At 31.6% G+C, this 23,490-nt stretch overlaps 2 protein-coding genes and 1 non-coding gene across 3 annotated transcripts; all 3 read right to left on the bottom strand.

Moving 5' to 3' along the window:
- Nucleotides 1-2,983: 2,983 nt before the first annotated feature.
- Nucleotides 2,984-4,882, bottom strand: LOC114409710 (chlorophyll a-b binding protein P4, chloroplastic-like). Its single transcript, XM_028373276.1, has 3 exons — nt 4,590-4,882; nt 3,731-4,146; nt 2,984-3,312 (listed from the first exon to the last, which is right to left on the bottom strand). The coding sequence occupies exons 1-3, from the start codon at nt 4,793-4,795 to the stop codon at nt 3,176-3,178; spliced, it is 759 nt and encodes a 252-aa protein (XP_028229077.1). The 5' UTR covers nt 4,796-4,882; the 3' UTR covers nt 2,984-3,175.
- A 5,372-nt stretch (nt 4,883-10,254) lies between these two features.
- Nucleotides 10,255-13,403, bottom strand: LOC114409709 (expansin-A15-like). The gene is made up of 3 exons (XM_028373275.1): nt 13,175-13,403; nt 12,272-12,584; nt 10,255-11,057 (listed from the first exon to the last, which is right to left on the bottom strand). The coding sequence occupies exons 1-3, from the start codon at nt 13,299-13,301 to the stop codon at nt 10,751-10,753; spliced, it is 747 nt and encodes a 248-aa protein (XP_028229076.1). The 5' UTR covers nt 13,302-13,403; the 3' UTR covers nt 10,255-10,750.
- A 3,703-nt stretch (nt 13,404-17,106) lies between these two features.
- On the bottom strand, nt 17,107-17,179 carry TRNAA-AGC. Its single transcript has one exon. It is a non-coding gene; the product is annotated as a tRNA-Ala (tRNA).
- Between the last annotated feature and the right edge of the window lie 6,311 nt (nt 17,180-23,490).

The raw sequence follows: 23,490 nt of genomic DNA, 5'->3' as shown, positions 1-23,490 counted from the left end.
AACCAAATTCAACTTTTAATTACATAATTTCAAAATTATAACCTACAAAGCTCATTTAACCAAAAAATACTTCAACCTAGGCAAAAAAATCAACACTTCAACCAACAAATATATTTTTATGTTTCACATAAATTACAAATAGAATTAACCAAAATAACATTCAAAATACTCTTAAAACTAAAAAACCATGAAACGAATTACTCCACGGAAGAAGGTTTCTTCCGCAGTTGACATTACAACTGCGGAAGACTGCTTCTTCCGTGAGTGCTCGCGGAAAATGTCTTCCGCGAGTCTCCATGGAAGAAGCAGTCTTTCGCAGTTGTAATGTCAACAGTGGAAGAAACCTTCTTCCGTGGAGTCTCGCGGAACACATGTTCCGTGAGCACTCACGGAAGAAGCAGTCTTCCGCAGTTTTAATGTCAACTGCGGAAGAAAAAAACTTCTTCTGTGGAGTCTCGCGGAAGACATCATCTGCGAGACTCCACGGAAGAAGCTTTCTTCCGCAGGTGTAATTTAAACAACGGAAGAAACCTTCTTCCGTGGAGTCTCGCGGAAGACGTCTTCCGCGAGACTCCACGAAAGAAGTTTTTTTCTTCCACAGTAGTAATGTCACCGTTGGAAGAAAATTTCTTGGGTCGAATCTGAAACACTTACACCATTCTACTACCCAAAATAAACAATCAACCACAGAAAAGTAGCTATGTACCTTAGTTGACAAATATCACACCAAAGCAGAGCACAAGCACAACCAGCACGGACAAATATCGCACAGCACAAGCACTAGAATGAAGTAAACGCAGAAAGCAACCATGAAATAAAAAAAAAAATACAGCTTCTTATAAAAGAAAAACGTTCAGGAGCATTTTCGGGTTTTTAAAAAATTGCTAGGTGCACCAACAATGTTGCTGGGTGCCCCTAGCAATTCCCCAAGTCTATTCTCGCAGACCCAAGATGAAGGGAGCCGAGGCACTCATTAACATATTTGTTTGTTTGAGGAGGGAAAAAAAAAGAAATTCTTTGGTAAATAAGGGCAATTGCTCTTGCACCCTATTTTTGCTTATACACCCCTTCTATGTTTTTTTTTATGTTTTTTTTTTCTATAAATACTCTTTCCGAAAACTAAGTTTTGAAATTTATTTTTGGTAATGAATAATTGTTCTAGAAATTATTTTTCGAAATTCTGCTTCAATAGATGGATGTTAGATGAAACAAATAGTTTCTCTTTTCACTTTTGCTCCAAATAGGACATCATAGGAGTGCACAAAAACATTAGAAAAAAACAACAATTTCTCAAAAGGAAAGCAAAAACCAGCAACTCAAACACGAAGATATCCCATCCCGTTTCCAAAGAAATAAAAGAAAACTATAAAATAATAATAAGTTGATAATACAACAGAATGATAGCATATAAGGTAAGCATGTTGCTTTTCTTAAATCATGAAAAAATCTACCCATATTCCCTCCATGAATGCCATTTTTCCCCTAAAATTATATTAAAAAAAAATTACATGCATTGAAAATCAAAAGGGAGAAAAAAAAATTTGACACCAAGCCTTATCTACCACACAACTTCAAGATAGGAGTGTATATGACTCAAAATTGAGTTTGATTAAACCTATTACCAAAATTAATCAAAATACTTCAGTTTGTGCTAGATTGGATTTATGCATTTTTTTGTTAAACCCAAATTGCTCTTATATGAGTTTTGTAAGGAGACAAGTCAATCTTATTGCTCTTAAACTAGTCAGGACATCGAAATTTCATGTTAGTTCTCATGATTTCATTTGCATTCCAACATATGTACTCTCAGTTTCCTTAATTATTTTGTTTTGCCGAAAAAAATGATGAACTAGATATGATCATTTAAAAGACAAATCATAAAAAGCTATTGATTAATTTCAACTTTTTTCAAATTGGGAAATAAAAGAAAGTGTGTGAATGAAGAAAGAGATAGAGAGAACTGACCACCATGGGTATGAAGGAGAAGATCAAGCTTGAAAGCAAGAAGAAAAGTAAAGCATGAGTAAGTAGAGCGTGGATGGACATGACCACTCTTCTCCAACTCATTTCCCTCATCTACATTTTCCCTCAAGAAAAAGAGAAAAATGGACAAAACAAAAGCACTTTCTAACACAAAAAAAAGAAACTCACGTATCTTTTTCTACTTCTCTCTTTTTTGGAAATTAATTTTCAAAATATTAAAAAAATTGGAAATTAATTTCCGAAATGTATTTAATACATTTTGAAAACTAGTTTCCAAAACTTAGACTTTTTGTTTTACAAAAAACACGAAAAAGGGATGTGTAAATAGAATAGATAGGTTACAAAAAAGCAATTGTCGTAAATAGACAGGGGAATAGTGAGAATATTCATGTAGGACTCGTGATTATTTTTCTGATTGGGCTTAGGCCTTGGGCTAGATCCATAGGTCATAGCTGGAACTTAGTATAAATAATATATAGGATTAGGTTATGCAGACTCACTCAGGTTTGCTCTTATTACGTACCTCGTACTTTTCCATTTTTTACTCCCAACGAGAGTTGTGTAATGCTTTTTAGCCTAAGAGGGGTCGGTGTAACAAAAGTCCAAAAATTAAAGAATTTTTTATAGGATTCATAGAAGGGTATCGGATGTAATAATGCAAACTTCAGGGACATTTGTATAATTTACTCAAATAATAGTTAATATTATCTACATCATATTAGAATTGCTCTTATCACTATTCTTCTCCATCTATGAGGTGAATGGAGTTCATTTGGGATGGGATTTAGTTTTAGCCACCAAATGTGTTTGCTGCATATATTGTACAAGACTTGTAGGACTACAGTTCGTCCACATACAAATATTTCAGCTATTTTGACTGACTTGTATATTGGTGGTAGAGTTTTGAAATCTGATTTGGTGATCTAAGTTGTAAATTTGAAATTTGTAAAAAATGGAAGTAAATTTTACATACTTTTGAAATGTTGTATTAGAATTTTGATGAAATTTTTAGAAAGTATCATGCTTGATTACTGATTGATGGACAGTCTAAATAACAATATAAAACCATCGTAGTTCCTCTGTACATGAAAATAGATGGATCACAACAATCACGCCCAAATCACTCTCAAAATTCATCCATTCAGGATTACACGAGAAGGACACAGGCTTATCCATGTCATTGGATACAAACTTAGTAGCCACGAATTGTATTGATGATGGTGTTGTGCCACGGGTCAGAGAGGTGCTGCAAGAGGTTCTCAAATGGTCCTTTGCCTGTCACGTTGTGTTGAACTATGAATCCCAAGAATGCCAACATAGCCAATCTCCCTAAACAAATTATAACCAAACAAGGTTAGGTAAACAATTTCACAAAAATAAAACTTGAATAAATAAATGAGGTTTAATTACTCAATTGATTTTTATACATTTACAATTTTTACATTTTAGTATCTACACTTAAAAACTACTCGTTTTAGTCTTTACACATTCTTTTAACTAGTTTTAGTTATTACACATATTTTTAACTTCGTTTTAGTCCCTACAAATTTGGATGTTAATGACTAAAATAGATTTAAAAACAAATTTGGATGTTAGTGACTAAAATAGATTTAAAAATGTATGGATAGGAGCTAAGTCGAGTAATTTTTAAATCTAGGATGCTTTAAACCTAAAGATTTTATAAGGATGAAATAAGTAATTAAACCAATAAATAAACTTTTTAAGGAAAAGATAACAAAGCATGTACCATTGGCAAGTTCCTTCTCCTTGGCCTCCAAAGTAGGTGCAAAGTTCAAGGGGTTGAACACACTACCAGGGTATCCACACTCATGTGGGGGCAAGCTGTATTGCTTGAAGATGGGGTCTTGGTTGACACAGCCAGGGTTCTTGATGTCCTGCCATCTTCGGATCTCGACGTAGTGGAACAAGATGAACTCGATCACGAAGAGGGTTGAGGAAGATGCAAAGTACTCTGATTTCCCAGCATCATACCATTGAGGGGCATTGATGATTCCAAACTTGGTGAAAACCTCAGGAAGCAACATTCCTGCAACACCCAACATGGCCCAACGTCCATTCACAAGCTCGGCTTGAACGTACCACCTCAAGTTCTCTGGGTCCTCAGCTAGCCCCAGAGGGTCAAATCCATTGTCACCAGGAAGACTAATAGTACCACAAAACATGTGTTAATAGTGTTAATAATTATAATGAGTGCACCCATTTTCAGTGGGAAGAATAGATACATACATAAATATGTAGGAAAAGAAAGTTTCACAATCTATGTGATTTATGTTACCGTTCCAAAGAAAGTTATACTTTTTTTTTTTTTTACAATCAAAGAAAGTTATACTTGGATTATAGTATTATTTGATTTAGTTAAACTTTTATCCTTATACATGTAAGGCTTATTTTTATTTTAAAAAAAATCACACCGTTAACAAATTAAAAATAACTCTAGATACTACTATAAAAGAACATTTTAGTTTAAGACAAAACTTCTATACAATTTTATAAGTTTCTTTTCTTTATGTTTTTCTCTAATAAGAATTAGAGTTTCATCTCCATAATTTATAGATACTTAACTAGAACATATAATAATCACTTACGTGCCATTGAGGTAAGTTGGGGAGGCCAAGCCAGGTAACCACTCTCCCTTCTTGGCTTCAACCTTGAAAGAGGCAGAAGGAGGGCACCCCATTGGCCGCATAGTCACTTCCCGGTTAAGTTTACCGGAAGAGCCGGTCAAAAACCTCGATTTCGAGGTACATGGCCGGAAAATTGCGGCGGAGGCTTGGGTGGTGACGGTGGCCATGGCGGCGACACACGGGCAGTGACAAGGAAGATATGAAGAAAACAATAAGAGTGTGGTGGTTTTGTTTTGTGCATGGCTTAGGCTTATTTCATGTGTTATTTTTCCTTTCGGAGCCATTCATGTGGTTCGCGTGTTCGGATAGCGCTGCGCCGTCGATTCGTGCGATATTTGGGATCGGACGGTCTACAAGAGTTTTTGGCTTATCCTTTTATCCCAACGTTATATCCGCAAATCCATTTCTACGATGTTGTTGGCTGGGAAAAGATTCTGTGGGGCCGCGCAATGCCACGTTGCGTGATGGATCAGAGGGGTTGAAATATCGTCGTCACCCAATTATTGGTAGACACCTGGCTCGTTGGGTTACCATTTCGGTCGATTCTAGCTAAGATATATCCATGGTTACACTTGTGATATGTAAAGGAGGAATCTAGCAATCCTATTTTTTGACAAGTAAATCACTAATTTCTAAAATTATAATAGTAAGTCAAATTAGATCTTAAAATTAATCAAAATAGTTTCTAAAATTATATATTGTTAATCAATTTAGTTTGTCGTGCATAGAAGACCTATTCGACTTTAATAAAAAAAAATTTAGTAAAAAATACATATGGTATATATAAAAAAATTAATTTAATTTTCAAAATTATATTAAATGGTCAAATTAGTCTCTAAAATAAATATAATGGTAAAAATGGTTCATAAATTATAAATTATTAATCAATTTAGTTTTGAAATTATAATAGTTAGTCAAATTGATTTCTAAAATTAAAAAGTCTAACTAAACTTTTTGTCTCTTAACTTTCAAAATTTTACAAATAATATTCCTGATTTTTTTCTAGCATATTTTGTCCCTAAAATTTGTCCTAATTGACAATTTCGTTGACATGGCAAGGGAATATAGTGTTTAGAAAAAAAAAATTATATTTTTTCCTTCTATTTTTTTTTATAAAAAAAAAGCCTAAAGTGAAACTATTTATGTCTTTAAAAGATGGTAAAAGTGTTAATGATAGGATTTGAAGTTTTGAACCCTTGACCTTTCTTTCTTCATTACTACTAAAGTCACTAAATTAATTAGTTTATTTGGTTTACGTGCGTGTCAATGTTATTGACAAGGCAATTGATATGGCAAGGGAATATAATGTTTAGAGAAAAAATAAATTATATTTTTGTCTTCTATTTTCATTTTTTTTTGTTTTTGCATTTATCCCTAAAATGCAATTGCGTTTTTCAGAAAATAGTAAAAGAGTTAATGATAGGATTTAAACCCTCGACACTTCTATCCTCATTACCACTGAAGTACTAAATCATATAGCTTATTTGGTTTATGTGTCGAGTGTGACAGTGTCATTGACAAATGAAAAATAGATATAGATTTAAAAATTTAAATTGAATTCGAATTACTAGATTATATTAGCCTGTCTAATAGAGTTCATTGACTAATTTAGTTCAACCTCTTTAACTAGTGATTTAAGAATTGATTGTTGAGTTAGTCGGTAGGTCACAAAATATGGTTCAATTAACCAACTTCGACTCAAATAAATAACAGAAATCATTTTTAGAAACAATCCCAAGATTCCATATGCTGGAAGTGTTTTTTGCCACTACAATTGCAAATGTTGATAACTATTGCGTAAATTCTATATTATATACTAATTCTTAGAATGTAGTTATCCTCCTTGGGGACTTTAATATTCCACTTGTTTTTATAGTTTGGATCCAAAGTATATTTTTGTTAGGCAATTGCTATTTCTATTCCTTGATTACTAATACACACCTCCCTTCTCTTTTTTTTTTTTTATATATAACTTTTACCCCTTATAAAATACCTTGGTTCAAGAAAATTCACTCCGTTTTTGGCCTCTTTAACGCATTGTATTCTGAATATGATCTCCCAGCTTTGATCCATATCACTCCTCCGTCATGTGTGTCCCATAAGAATTGCTCTTCTCCTCGTTGTAACTCTTTAAGACCGCCTCCCATTTATGCACATTCCCATTACTACGATTTGCAATTCCCCCACCAATTTACGAAAGCATCATAGGGATACACAATTTAATCCCACACTCACCCAATCACTCACTCGTTTACAATCATGAAAATCCAAATAAAAGAATATCTTATTTCTTATATAAACAAAATTCCCCAAATAAAGCAATAATACCTACCTTGATCGTCTTTACTCTCATCCTGACTACTATTCCCATAATAATCAAAATCATCATCGCATTTTGTTCTATAAGTTAAAAGTTCATCAATTCCCAAAATGAAAACAAAAATCCTCAAATTTTCTCTCTCTCAAAACTACAGCTATTCGAAAGCTCAAAGGAAGCCAATCCAGATAGTGAGAAGAAGCACAATGATTGAAGAGAGTGGAGTAAGAGAGTGAGTCCTTGTTGGTGTTTGCATTGTGATCTATCCATTGCAAAGCGACTATGATGCGAATTAATGAACCCTATTTGGCTATTTCGCTTTTGATTAATTTCTGCAACTAGGGTATTTAGGGATAAAAAATTATAAAATCAGATTAGGAAAGTGTATTAGAAATAAGAGGGAGTGAAAATAGCAATTGCATATTGTTAATGCGTCCAAAGTCAGAAAATATAGAAGGCTGTTACTAAATACACCTCGCACCACTTTTCACACAGTTTTCTTTTTTATTTAATTTTTTTCAGAAATACGCTTACTTCTCTCATTCCTTATATCTACCTCAATATCAGTCACGCACACTTCCCTCTCACCGATAAAAATGTTTGTTTCTTTCTATCATTCCAAAATTAACCGTATATTCTGTAGAGAGGAAAGAAAATGAGAAAGGAAAAGATTTAAAATTTAAATTGAAAGGAAAGAAAATTTAAAATTTTTATTTCTTGAATTCAATTTTTCTTTAGATTTTCTTTTTATTTTCTCTTCAACCAAACAAAATAAAACATCGTTATGTGTGTTTTTTTCCTTCCACTTTCACTCCTTTCAAACGGATCCTAAATATCACGAGTTCTCATTTTGAAAATAAAATTTTAATGGTGTGAAAACACTTAAATTGGCATACTTCCATTTGAAGTTCTGCTTTCTCTACAATCTCAATATCATTTGAAGGTCTCTTTTGTGGTAGAGGACACGACTTGACTTTCCTTTCCTCCACCAATTAAGCATACAAATGTTGTGTTGATTTTTGTTGGTTACGGACAGTCTAATGTAAGGCATCATATTCATTCCCAATCCAACTGCATTACATCCATTTTTTTTTTATTTCTATAAGTGTGAGAGGAGGAGTGTGCGTGATGGGTATATAGGTATAGGTAAATAAAAGGAGTTAAAAAGGTATTTTAAAAAAAATTAAAGAAAAAGGAAAAAAGAGATGTAGAAAGTAAAGAGGAAGGTGTATTTAGCATATAGAACTACATAAAACCATCGGGCCTTGACCCAAAGCAAACAAATGGGTCTTGCTATTGCACACCCCCTTGTTATATAAACCATTGGAGTTGGCTTCATTTATGTGGATGAAAATTCCCCTCACAACATAAATATGTTTTCTTTGTGTATCTAGATGAAATACACAACAAAAACTTAGTTCTGTTGTTTAATTGAGTGTTTATACATAACATTTGTATTATGTAATATTTTTTAGCAGCTCTTACTACATAATGAAATTTGTTGTTGTGCATGTATAGACACTTAATTACACAATGGAAACAACTTTTGGAGCATCCAAGATTTGCCCTCGTGGGTCCAACCTTACTTGTTGCCCTAAGAGATCTCCATATATAGGCACAAAGTTCTGTCTGAATGTATATTGTGAAGACTCACAAATGACAATTGGAAAGTGCTCATATATCTATACATTAAAAAAAAAAACAGAACAATGTTAAATGTAAAATTTGCAAAGAAAATAAATAAAATGTTTAAAAGTATAATAGGAAATAAATAATTAGTTTAAACAAAAAAAATTGAATAAATATCAGTAAAAATATTTAAGTAAAGAAAAAAAGTGTATTACATAATAACTAAAATTAATTATCTGATAGGACTTTCGGTGTAAAGATGGTTTGATTCATAAAAGGTAATGTTAAGTATCCTATATATATATATATATACTATCCACTTGTTGGTGAAAATTATTTTTTAATTCTCACCAAATGACTCTTCTGAATGTATTGCCAATATAAAAATTCATATATAAATTAATTAGAAATTAAAATATTTATAATTTTAAAGATAATTCTTAAAAAATTTATCGAAATTATCATATATATTAATTTTTATAATTGGATGACAGTATCCAAGCTCTTTAAACTATCAATGTATAAATTATTTTTTCACGCAAACATATATATATATATATATATATATATATATATATATATATATATATATTGAATTATTTGTAAGAAATTTGATTCCACAAATCATAACAATAGTAAAAATTTGCATTTCAATTTCTTTGTTTTGACCCTAGTTTTCATAGCCGACAATGACATTATTAATTATTCCCTTGGTTTATATAAGAAGAAGAAAAAAATTGATTCATGCCCATTAAAAAAAGTTAATTGGTCACATTTAATTATATTAATTTAATTTAAAATTAACTTTTTTTCTAACTTAGCCTTTATTAAAAATCGATATTAAAAATAGAAAAGAATTATTAAAACTGAAACCTCAATAGATGAAAGATATTTTAGAAAAGTAGTAGTTTTAAATGAGATAAAATTCTAAAATTTTCTTATATTAAAAAAAAATATTTAAGACCGAAGTAATACATAATTCAAATTGAATATGTCTACAATATGTTTCAAAGAAACATTCATTAATTAGGGATAACTACTACAATATCGTCCCTTCAATAAAACTATGCCACGAGCCAATTTAACATTAAACCTCCTATTTTAAAAAATAAAAATTTTCAAGCAATTTTTATCATAATATTTTTTTTTACAGAATCATTAGAAATTCTTTTAATGATGTATTGAGTGTACAATTAAATGGTAATATAAAATTTTAGTCTCGCTTTATACACTTTATAATAAATTTCTCTAATTATGTCGCCTGTTGATCGTCTCCATAAGTTTACGTTGTTTAACAACTAGTAGTTGTGTTGTGATTTTGTTGCAAATCATGAATGTTTAAAATTGGATAAACTTTTAGACATTTTCCATTGCAAGGACAGGCAATCTACTCTAATATTTTTTTTGGAGTAAACAAACCCATCCCTCGAAAAAAAGGAAGCATTAGATGGTCTACCACTATTGTGGTCTCTATTAACTTTTCACATGACATATATAATTAGGTGTGATTAATTTTCTCTCTGAAATTGAAAATTTTGCATGTAGGTTACAAAGTAACCGGTGGAGACTATGACTATATGGTGTTCTCATCTATCAAATAATTTCCCTCCAAGAGGTAATAAATCACATAAAGCAAGGGAAAAGGCACCTTGTTGCAGAGATAAAAAAAAAAAAAAACAATTTGAACTAATGAGGAGAGTAATTTTATTCCTTACATGTCATACAATTCACTTTTACACTCACTAAACTACATGAAGTTCAAGACATTAATGACTTCCTATAGAAGCAAAAACGCTTGTCTCTTTCCTATTCTATTCTCATTCGCTAAGCTAGAAAATATCACTTTTTTTTTCATTTTCCAATTGTGGATAACATAACACGAACCACACAACAAACGAAATTGGCGGGTGGTAAACCTTAAACATCCACCCCTGCCCCCTAATTAAACCATCTCTGCCTTTTTCAAATGCTAGGCAGAACAAAATTCCTCACAAAACACAATTCAAATTACAAGGAAAAAGGACCATCCTAAAATAAGCCCCATCCATGACTCAACTCCTATATCATATTACTTAATTTTTTCTTCTATATACCAACACATCTATTGTACCACTAAGTATAATCACAAATACAACAATTTTTAGCTACTAAATGTAAAAGGGTCTATGTTGTTTTCTTAAATGAATTGGTGGCCATTGAAGGTTTGGCCAAAGGACCAGCTTGAGGGTGCAACATTATTAGAGACCACGGTGTGTCCGTCGCTAGTGGTGACCTTGAAGGAGAGGCTTTGTCCGTTGAGATAGGCGTTGCTTTGCCAGTTCTGACCCCAGTTTCTGGTCATTGGTTGCCAATTTGTTCTTGATCCTTTGATGGAAACTGCGTGAACATCACCTGCACCTCCAACGTTGGAAATTAGGACTAGGTTGAAGTATGAGTGACCGTTGATGGTGAATCTGATGCCCTCTCTCTTTCGGCAAGGGACCCTGTACGTTATCAAATAGTAAAAGTTTAAAAAAGAAAGAATCATAATGTTTGAACCAAAAGGAGTACCAAAGCAAAGTGGCAAACTTAGGTATCAAGATAAAAGGGTCACTTGGTAAATGGAATATATTCCTAGTCACAAAATCACTGGAACATGAACGTGGCGAATCTGTATATAGTTTATTTATCAAAAATTTAAAAAAAAAACAAAAATTAGGCAAAAAGAAAAGAATCTGACAATCTTGATAATTTTCAACTGTTTTTTAAGGAAAAAGCTGTTGAACTCTAGAAAACCTTATAAGCTCACCAACTTTATTCCTGTTTGGATTAAAGTTTATAAACTTTAAGTTTGAACTAAATTTAAGTTTGTAAATTAGATTTGCAAAAGTAATTCAAGTCTTATTTTTATAAAACAGAGTTTTCAAATAAAATTTTAATATTCAAACATACTTTTTAAGAGTAATTAAATATGTTAGGAAACTAAGTTTATTCTTCAAATTGAGTTTAGAGCAGTACCCCAAATGAAAAATCAAATATATCCTTTAAAAAGTCATTGATGGATAAGAAGTACTTAATTTTGAGCCTTAAAATAATAGGATCATGGGAATTCTAATTTATATCCCAAGATTACAATTAACAATGTATTACTCATGTTAGAAAAAATCCCTTAATGAAACAAGAAAATTTAGAATTATGAAATTAAAAAGTCACATGTAATCTGTACTGCTGACTTTGTTTGTAACTATGTATAATTTCTTGTGAGCAATATTAATTCCTAGGCCAAAAAACAAAAGAAGCCTTGAAAACATAAATTTAAACAAAGGAAAAAAGATACTTTACTACGCTTCAGACACGGGTACAGTGCCTAGATGTGTCAAAATCATCAGTTACCAGATTTTTGTTTTATTAGGCATTAGAATTAGATGACTCAAGCAACGCAGAAAATATGTTTTAGAATATTGTTAATCAATATCTTTATAATATTAATTAAGAAATTAAAATAAAAAATATTTATTATATAAATCATAAGAAAACATAAAAAAAAATCATAAATAACATAATTTTTCATCTCTTAATAAAATATTTTTATTAAATTTCTTAACCAATATTCTTAGAATTTTAGTTTGTATTTGTCTATTTTTTATTATAAAATTCCAAAATACCCTGTGAAAAAGAAAACTTAAGACAAATAATTATGATAATAAATTGTAACTACCTTCGGTAAGCCACGGGTACTATTCCAGCTTTGTATTGAGCAATTTGTTGGAAAATAGGTTGGGAAAGGTCGAAGTGGTGAAGGGGAGGGTTACACCATCCACCTGCATTATTAGGGAGTGCATTGTTTGGGGGACAGAAATTGGTTGCAGTGACAATAACTGAGCGTGGAAGGCACCACCTTTGGTCGTTAACACACTTTATCTCAAAACATGCCCCACAGCTTAAACCATTGTTGAACAAAGCTGTGCTCAAAGCAGCAGTGTTTGTTCCATAGCCCTGGCTGTACAAGTTCCCATATCCACATGCTCCACCTGTAACAAAAGCACATAGTCAGTGGAGTTACCAGGGGCATTAATGATGGAATTGATATTATAAAAACTATCTGCTTTTAATTTCTTACCTAGGGTTAGGGTTACTGTAAGATACTTATTAACATAACCTAATTGAAATTAATAGACATATAAATCATTCTTAGCATCAGAAACGAAATTATTATAACAGTTAATAAATTTATAATATAATATAAGATAGATGATACTATAAATAATTTGTAATTAGGTAATAGTAAAAAACATTTACACTCTTAGTATGTACATTATTAAAAAAAATTATGTATGAAATTGTATAAAACAATTTTACATTATTAACTAATTACAAACTATTACATATACTATATTTATTAATTTTTATAATTTACATTTAAAAAATCATATCAATAATGTTTTTTATTAAATAACTGGGTAAAATTATTTAATGCTTTGAATATGATCATTAAATTCATTATTTGTTTTTAAAATGACATAAAATGAAAAAGAAATATGAAAAAAATATATTTTTGTTTCTTGTAATAATTACAAAATGGGCATTGTGTTGTGTGTGGCATGAATGAAGTGTTACTCACCCATGGTGCCTGAGGCATCACCCCCTCCATAGAAGGTTGCATGAGCATCCATCCAACCATAACCAGAAGCTGAGACAAATGAACCCAGAGAAAGAAATCCCACCATGAGAAGTCCCAAAAGCACCATCTTTCAAAGCCTTCTCAAATATCTGAGTGATAAATAGAGTTACAACTTAATAGAGATAGAGAGAGAACGTACGAGACAGTATGAATTATGAGGAAAGCCAAAGGAGCATAGGTGGAATATAAATAGATGTTGTGAGGGTGCAAAGAGGGGTTCTTGCTTTAAACCAACGTCATGCCAACAAACTGACACATTTGAGAGGTGTGTGGACCCAAAACCGCCAAATGCAGCTATTTCATTTTTTATGCAGGGACAAGGCACTATTCCTGAAACCACGTGGTTTTATGTTCCTTTTGTGTGTGTATTTTGGTATTTGCCACCCTAAACCAAGGTTTCCAAGTATTTGCTACCCAAAACCAAGGTTTCCAAAAAATGGTACGCAACCGCGAATACCACCTCAACGTTTAGGTTCATTGGGGGCCTTGACATGCAATGCGACTGATTGTGTGTTTAGATACCCCTTAGAATTAATTAATTTTGGTAGAAAATTGAAAAGGTTGAAGCAACTACATGTTACTTTGGCCTTCAACTTAATTTTAGAATTGAAAGTTAATCTAAACATGTATTACAATTGTGATTACATTAATCGCATTTGTTTACAATTTCCGATAATATCAAGCATTACGATGATATTTTGATCGTAACTGTAATTTAAAACCTTCTCCAAAACTGTGACTCAAATTTCAAGCGTTTAGGCCATTATGCTGATTTGCAAGTAAAAGCTGTTGTTGCAACTTGCAAGCAACGAGCCAAAGACAGTTTTCTCGGAAGCCAATAAGTCACTAATTTCTAATTTACAGCATCAACTAATCCTGTTGTTGGCATAGTTCTATTTTACTCATCAAATGAATTTGGCCAATTTGTTACCTATGTGAGTGAACATAGACTATATTGTCTAAAATATTGTGGAGCTGTGAATGTGATTTAACCCTTTGAACCTAAAATGAACATTCACGCACGCATGTCAGTTTATTTGGAACATATAAAATTACAGGCAGTATAGTTTCCAAGATAAATAATGAAACAAAAGATCCTTAACTAACGGTTTAAAGTTAAATTACTAGAATCGAGAAAACGGACATAACTTTTTCTTATTCGAGGAAAAAATATTTTATTAGCCAAGCAACCGAAAGAGCTCTTAAAATAGAATTTATTAATGCATGAGAGGTGATGAGATATACGTAATCTGCATTATTATTACTAGTAGCCAAGTTTTAAAAAACAGTAACCGTGATTTGAGTCATAGTATGAAGGTTTTATAATTATTTGTGACCGCAATTGGGATAGCATCATAACAACAAATGCGACAAAATCGCGACCGCAATCAATAATTAAAACCTAGTTAGTAACTAATTATAACTGTCACCTATGGCCATTTCCATAGAGTTTTTAATCCTGAATTTATTATGAGATGAAGTGAACAAAGTAAATCTGAAAGCTGATAATTAAAGCATCAATTAATACTTCTCACCAAAATTTGCTCCGTCCAGAAGTATATTCAAAGTTCAAAGCCAATTTATGGGTTTGGCAATTTTCCTTTCATATTGTGTCAAAGTTTGAATTCAGCCTTATATAGTTATTTATGATACAGAAAAAAATGACAACAACCTCTGCAGAGCTCAATTAATGTAGTAACATGGTGGGTTCACTGGGTTTGACGACTTACAAAAGCGATTCCACACTTTTAGACTCTTAAATTCAAATGGAAAAGGATGAGAACTGAGACAGGGTAACGCAGCACGTGGCTGATGCGGTGAGTGATGTGAAGTTACATTCGGAGACCAAAAGACAGCCCAAACTCTTTTTTTTTTTTTATGCAGAACTCAGTCATATATATATATATTAAAACAAGTATCCTATATAAAAAGCAATTATATTCTAGCCAACCAGATAGAACACTACTAGAGGCAACGAATATCTTCCTCTAAGTATTTAAGACAAGTACATTATAGGACTCAAATTTGATACATCTATTTAAACTTGGACAATCAACAATTTTAAATCAATAAACTTGAGACATCTAATTAAACTTCAACAATCAACAATTTTGAACCATTTGATCCATGCCTTAGTTGTATATTATTCATTCATTGCACATTGTTTCAATGGAAAGCTGAATTCACAATATCAACATGGAGTTAAAGTTGCAGTGGCATGCGGAAGATATTCCTAATTAATTTTTAATTTAAAAATTAATGAGCGTCCACAGTCCACACTTGTTTAGAAAAGCTAAAAGAGAAAATGGTAAATGAAAAAATATGTTAACAATTAATATTAAATATATTTTAATTTTATGTAAAATTTAATGTTTAATATATGTATTCCTTAAGCAGAGCGGCACTCATTAACAAAACAATTTAACAGGCAAAAGCAATTCCTTAACCATGTGACTGGTATTTTCTTGTTATATTTTATATGTACTTTACCTTCCACTCTTGTATTGAAAACATTGTTTGTTTCTTTTGCATTATTCTCTTCTGATGAGCTCAGTAGTACTGCTATATTTACGGCCATTCTTGTTTGTTATGTTTTATTCAATTTTTCCAAATCGAATAATATTAGCATATATTTTTCCCTTCAATAGCTTGGTCGCTAATCTTCTTAGGTGTAAAGGACAAAAGATGACATAGCCATTTTTTAAATACTAGGATGATCTGATATACAATATTTATTTATAATATTTTCTACAATACAACTTTTTTCTCTACATCTCTTTTTATCATATTATTTAACATTTTCTTCTTTTTGTATGTATAAAGCTATTGTATAAACATAATTTCTCAATATTAAAAAAAATGCGAATGAGATAAAGTACTTTATTATACCTTACTCACCATATATCATATATACCATTGTTATTGTAAAGAATCTTTGTCTTCTTTAACATATTGAAAATTATTTTTTATGACAAAAAAGATATATATATATATATATATATATATATATATATATATAATTTTAATATTCTTAATATTATGAAAAATATATAAAACAATTCATGTTTCTTCACCCAATAGTTTTAACTTTTGACATACTTAATTCATGATATTAAAGCCTCCATGACTAAATGGTCTAGAAATCCAATACTTATCGCCTTCATCTTTTAAATATAATTTTAATTTTAATAAAAAGATAAGGGAATGATGTGTTGTTTTAATTCCAAATCTAAAAAATTATTGGGTGATGAAACATAAACATGTTAGAAATATAATATAAATTTATTTTAATAGATTTTATCAAATAATGTAAATTTCATAACCAATTGGATGAGTAAAAACCATGAAAGAAGCTCCAAATTAATTCCAATGGTTGAATGAGAGATATTGTTTATCTATCTATTTACTTTGCCCCTAAGGTAAGAGATGCTATAGTGACAGTGAAAGTTGAAAGGGTAGTGAGTATGTAAGAAAGTGAACAAAAACAAAATGTGAACGTAACTTAGTGATGTGGGAGTAATAGAAAAAGGTGTAAGCTAGCTAGGAAAGGAAAGAAACACTAATTAACACCACACCACACCATAGTGACGTTGATGAACGTGTTGGCGTGTGGAGCTAGAAGCTAGAAAGGAAGCTAAAGGTGGTGGGTCTATCGCAAGTGCACGTAGCAGCACATGCACACATTCTTGTTGTTGGGCTCAAAATGCAAAGTTTCAAGTTTCAACGACGAAAACAGAGCCATTTGTAAGTGCTTTCTCATTTGCACGTATTGGTATTCATTTGTTGGTTGTTTGGCAAAAGCGTAGAACAATAATAATAAATAAATAAACCAAGCGATGTTGATATTTCAGAATTGAAAAAAAAAGTAATAATGGAGATGCGGGGTATCGATCCCCGTACCTCTCGCATGCTAAGCGAGCGCTCTACCATCTGAGCTACATCCCCAACTTATATTAACTTCTTTCGTGTAAAACTAATCAACTAATTATGACAGAAAACGATATTATAAAACACGATACACAAAAATGATACTTGTTGGTCAGTGAAATTTTGTTGCTTTGATAGTCAGTTGTGTTTTGTAACAAAATATAACTATGGCATTTTGAGTCAAACAAAATAAATATATATATAGTTGAAGCATCTTTCTTTTAATACTGCTTTCCATAATGCATAGATTATATACATTGCATATATTAAAATGTCGATTATTTTTATGCTATTCACAAATACTTTTCTGGTTATATAATCCTTTTTATTCAATAAACTATAAAAAAATTGTTCAAAAAATTATAATAAATTGATCAGTTTTTTAAAATCTAAAACTCATGAAAAAGAAGTGATTTAGTGTTTTTATCGTAAGTTGGAAAAATAACTTCTGAAAATAATTACAAAAATTATAAGAAAATCATTTTTAAAAAAAATTGTCTGCAAGATGTAAATAATAGATATTGATAAAAATTACAGCTCAAGATCTAGAAGGACTATGAATTTGTTTTGGAGAAAGAAGAGTTAATTTGGTAGTAAAAAGCTCGCTATGATTGAATTTAATTTGTTATTAGGAATAAGATTAATAAGATTGAGGCTCTTGAAGATGAAGATGATAACCTTATTAACTATTAATGATCAATTAATATGATAATTCTTTATTTTCGTACTTTATGGTGCTTCAACTTCAAGTGTTTATCTTAATTGGTCCATTCATGTTTGCTTGACTTGCTTCTCATCCCTTCAATTATGATTGAAAATGAGTTGAGTTGAGCCCAACTTAATTCAGCTAGATTTGGTTAGTTAATATTTAGTTTAGTTTGAAACTTGATTCAAGCTCAACATAAACATTTTTTTCATATCAAACTCCATTTGGTTCAAGCTCACAAATAACTTGATTCAGCTTATTAGCTTGAATCACATAAACCAAAAGTAAATCTTTTTAAATCCTATAAATTTTAAAATTTTAATTTATTAGTAGATTTTAGATAAAATGATTGTTTAATTATTTTTTTTAAGAAAAAAAATTGAGCATATTCTATTAACTTTGTAGGGCCACAAGATATGACAATAAAAAAATAATTACAACCAAAATCCAATCAATTGCAACCATAAATAAAAACTACCTCATTCAACATACATAAAATAATAGAAAATCCAATCAATTATATATTTATATATGTATATATCGAGCCAATTATGAACCAAATGAGTTGAATTATACGTTGTTTAAATTCGACTCATTTATTTAATGAGCTCAAGTTCAGCTTATTTGGTTCATAAACCAAGTTGATTATCGAATCAAATTTTGAACTATATTCAAGTTGATTAGATTTATTGTTACCCCTACCTCTAATGGACTTTTTGATGAAAATGGGAATTTTGGAAAAACTACATACCTAAATGGATACTTTTCAGAAGTATTTATATGATAGGGGTTATTTGAGACATTCATTTGTCTTGTAACAGAACAACGCCTCCAAGTGTTAGCAACTAGATTACTTATATTTATAACCAATGTACAAAATATTTTTTTACATCAATTATTTTTATAATCGATATAAAAAGAACTTTCTACATCGATTATAAATATAATCATAAAAAATCAAATTTATAACCAATGTAAAAAGTGAAAAATGTTAAAGGTGCCACTTAGAGTGACAGGTCTTGCTACAATACAAACCGGCGTCTAAAATAACTCCTATCATTTAAATATTTCTCAAAAGTACCCATTTAGGTATTTAGTTTCTCTAAAATTCTCATTTTTGTCAAAAAAAAAAATTCCCTCGAATGATATTCGAGGCCCCTTTATAGGCTTTGAAATTGGATATGAAATCTTTAGCATTTTGGCCCAACGAAACCCCTAGCCCGAATGGTTTGCGCCTTATTTCCTTTCAATCCCAACGGAGATTGGCTGGTCCTTCAGTTCGTGAGTTTGTTCTTGATGTTTATAATAATCCTAGTCTGGTGGAAGGGAATTAATGGTACTCTTTTGTCTCTTATTATGAAATACATAACTACATATTCTATGCAGGTATTTATTGGGAAAAAGAAATAACGCTTTTTAGTTAAGAAATGGCTCTTAAAAATAAAGGTTAAGAAATGGGATTAAGCAGTTGATCTCATATCCCTTTTTATTTGTTTGATGTAATGAAAGGCTAGAACATCTCACTGATTTTAATATTCAAGGGAAAGAATGGATTCCAACCATCTCGATCCAAGGGTGAATCCAAAAATGTATAAAAGAAGAAATTAAAGTTTTTTTATATAATTATTTAAGAGTAAATTATGGTTTTGTCCTGAATTTTTTGACTTTTATAGTTTTGGTCTTTTAATATTTTGAAGACTAATCTTCGTCTTTAAATTTTTTTCCATCCATTGTTTTAGTTCTTTTTATTTGTTTATCTGTTAAATCATAACGTGACTTTTATTTTTATTATTATTTTATTATGATCCATTTTCTAATGACTAAAATTCACAAAAAAATTGAAAGAACACATTTAAAAAACCAACAAAACTATAACTGAAACCACATGAATCAAATATGGAATCACATCCGCCTTCAAGCTCCTTAGTTTTTGCGCCATCTCTCTCTCAAACCTCACCTATGCGCAACTCATCTTTGACCACCTTCCCTCTCCCAACACCTACCTCTTCACCGCTATGATCACTGTCTACACCACTCACCCCTGCACCTTCTCCCTCTTTCGCCACATGCTCTACTCCCACACTCCCCCACCCTCGCACCAACCACTTCATCTTCCCCCACGCACTCAAAACCTACTCTGGGTCAGTCGCCATGGAATCCCTGCATGCCCAGATTTTAAATCCAAGTTTCTCCAATACCAAACATAACCAAACAACAACACTCGCACCATCTCTAACACGTGCCACCGCCACCTAAGCTACCACCACCGTCGTGCAACCATAGCCACCCAACTTAACCATTGCGTGCGTGACACCACCACCTTTGTAATCGCGCACGACCCCTCCCTCTACACCATTATTCGTGCACGCCACCACCACACAAGGCCCCTCCACCAACAAGCACATCGTCAACACCCATCACTGTCGGGGAGCGACCCAACCCAAACACGCCACACAATGGAAAGGTTGATTATGGATGTTGATTTCAAATCAGAGTTTCAAATCGTGCAATCGGTGGGAACATACAAGGCAATGCTTCAATCGCTGCCATGAGTTGGATTTGGAAATTTTCTTGGTTAACAAAATGACTAAGATTGATCTTAAATATAGCAATTTTTGGCGGCTTGAATATGTTTATGATCTTTTAAATAAATTATCCAAGTAATTTTTGACAGTTGTAAGAAAATAAAATATTAATATAAATAGTGTCACATAGGCTGCTGTTAGGGGGGATTTGGATGAAAATGATCAAAATATTAGATGGAAAAAATTTTGAGAACCAAGACTGGTCTCCAAAATGTTAAAGAACCAAAATCATGAATATTGAAAAGTTCAAGGACCAACAGTTAACCCTTTAAATAGTTAACTTCTAATAAATAATTATTAAATTTACATGCAAAATTTGAGATAGAATCTAATAACAAAAAAATTAGAGATATAATCAACTTCTAAAAAAAATTAAACAAACATTAACTCAACACCCTGCCTTATTTTCCTCTATTTATATTTTAAAAAAATATTTTTCTTCTTTGTTTTTTACAAATTATAATAACTTTCTCTTGGAAGTTTTTACTAATTACACATGCACACCCCTTCCTTTTTCAAACATTTCTTTGGCATCCCTTCTATGTAATCTATGTAACGGTGTTTACTTCCATCAATTTTTTTACAAAAGCCCAAAATTGCCCCTAGATGGTTTCTCTTCTAGTCGCTTCACGCTTCTTCTTTAGGCTTTTTTACCAAAAGGGGGTAAATTTTTACATTATTTTTTGATCGGGAGTATGTTTTAAAAAATTAACCAAAAGGGAGTAAGTCGTAACAGATGTTACAACTTTTGAGTTAGAAGTCGTAACACTTACGACTTCCTTTTTTTTAACTGAAGTCGTACAAGCTATATTAGTCATGTACTTATTTGTATATATGACAGTTAGTACGATTATGTCCTTCACTTATACATAATGAGCATTTCTTAGGCCTATTTGAAATTGGTTCATCCATCTCATTATGTATTCAAGTAGTGGTCGGCCTGCTTAATATCTGTCATCGTTTTGAAGAATCAGGCATAAAATGTGGACCTAAATATTGAGGTCATGTGTCTTCAATTCCAAGGGAATGAAAGTGATGTTGATAAACTTTGAAAATGTTTTCCAACTTGTATACAAGGTCAACAAAGTCATCATAATTTAAATTGTAAAAAACACACGTTGCAATTGCATGCGAGCAAGGTAGTCGAAGTGCTTGAAATTGTCCATAATCACCCAACCATTCATTCAATTTGACTGTGCATGTCATTGCTCGTCGACCAAGTCGCGTATTTGCAATTTCTTGAACCTCAAACTCCCTTATTTCTTGAACATACATGCGAATATAATACGAGGTAGTAATGTGTTGATTTTCTTGTATCATGACATATACGTCTTCAGAGTACCTATGTCCTGCCTTTATCATATTCATGATTTTGATGCCATTAGTAACAAATGAATCATTTATTTTATTGAATGTTTCATTGACTAAGGCAGTAATAGGTAATGCTCAGGCTCCTTTCAAAACAGAATTCATACATTCAACAAGGTTGGTAGTCATATGACCGAATGTAGAGGTGGTAGACCATTCGGCAAGGTTGATGTTGATGATGATGACAACAGTGGTGATCATGTTCCTCAACAAACAACATACAATTACATGTGATCATCCTAGAACAAGAAGAGGTAGAGATCGTAGACCAAGAGGACAACAAACACAAATCCAATCCAACAAGATGAGAGACTAAGACGCATATATAGAAGAACTCGTTGTGGGACATCATCTCATTATTAGTTTAACAAATACGTAATTTTCATTTAAATATAATCAATTTTTAAATTAAAGTGTTTCAAATTTATAATATCTCCTTTGAATTTTATTATGTATTTTTTATTAATAGATTATCTAAATTTCAAATAAACAAAAATATTTAAATAAAACAATGTTAAAAATATATAACATGTTTTAAATAATAAAACATTAAAATAAATTAATAACATATCAAATAAAATCATAAAAAATTATATTAATAATAAGTCAAGTTAATATTATTTATTATACATTTAAATAATTTTAATTTTTTTAAAAAAAGAAAAGAACCTAAAAGAATTATAAATTTGAAAAAAAAACTTAAACAATAAATAAAAAAAATAAAAAATAAAAAACTATAAACTATAAAAATAATTGATTTACGACTATAGTCGTAAACCATAAAAAAATTTACGACTTTAAAGTTGTAAAACCAAAATAAAAAAAAATCTTTACGGCAGTAAGTTTAGCTACGGGTGAAAACGTATCAAGAAAATCCAAACCTTCTTGTTGAGTATATCCTTTGGCAACTAGTCGCGCTTTGTATCGTTCAATGCTTCCATCTGCGTTATGCTTGACTTTGTAAACCCAGCGACACCCAATGGCCTTTTTATGTGGAGGAAGTGGAGTTAAAATCCAAGTGTGGTTCTGTTGAAGAGCATCTAACTCAGCCTTCATGGCTTTAATCCAACAGTCGTGGCTAGAGGCCTCAGCATAGGTACGAGGTTCAGTTATGGCGGTTATAGACATGACAAAGTGTTTATGAGAATGAGACAAGCGGGAATAGGATAAAACAGAGTGAAGAGGATACTTAACCTTGGTGAGAGTGGAATCAGCTTGTGAAGTGAGGACGTGGTGAAAGTCTTGTAGGTATGTAGGTGGTTGTCGCATACGTGTAGAACGGCGTAAGTTGGATGCACCATTGGGTGAAGGAGATGAGTTATTTTGTGTAGAGGTAGGTGTTGTGGTGATTGGGTTGTGTGGATTAGTTAACACAATATCAGAAGGTTGTGTGTTAGTAGAGAAAGGAATGGGTGAGATGTGCGTAGGGGTATCATCATGGGAATGAGATTCATGCAATATGGGAAAGTGATTTTCATAAAAAACGATATTTCGAGAAGCTGTTATGTTATGCGTATGAAGGTTATAAATGAGATAACCTTTTGTATGTGGTTTGAAACCAAGAAATATGCAAGGATGGGCACGAGGGTCGAGTTTCTAGCGATGATTCTGAAGGGTACTTATGTAACATAAGCATCCAAAGACACGGAGATTGGAAATGTCGCATGGTT

This window comes from Glycine soja, chromosome 4 (genome assembly GCF_004193775.1).
Source record: "Glycine soja cultivar W05 chromosome 4, ASM419377v2, whole genome shotgun sequence".
Lineage (NCBI taxonomy): Eukaryota > Viridiplantae > Streptophyta > Magnoliopsida > Fabales > Fabaceae > Glycine > Glycine soja.
This window is presented reverse-complemented; position numbering and strand designations above follow the sequence as displayed.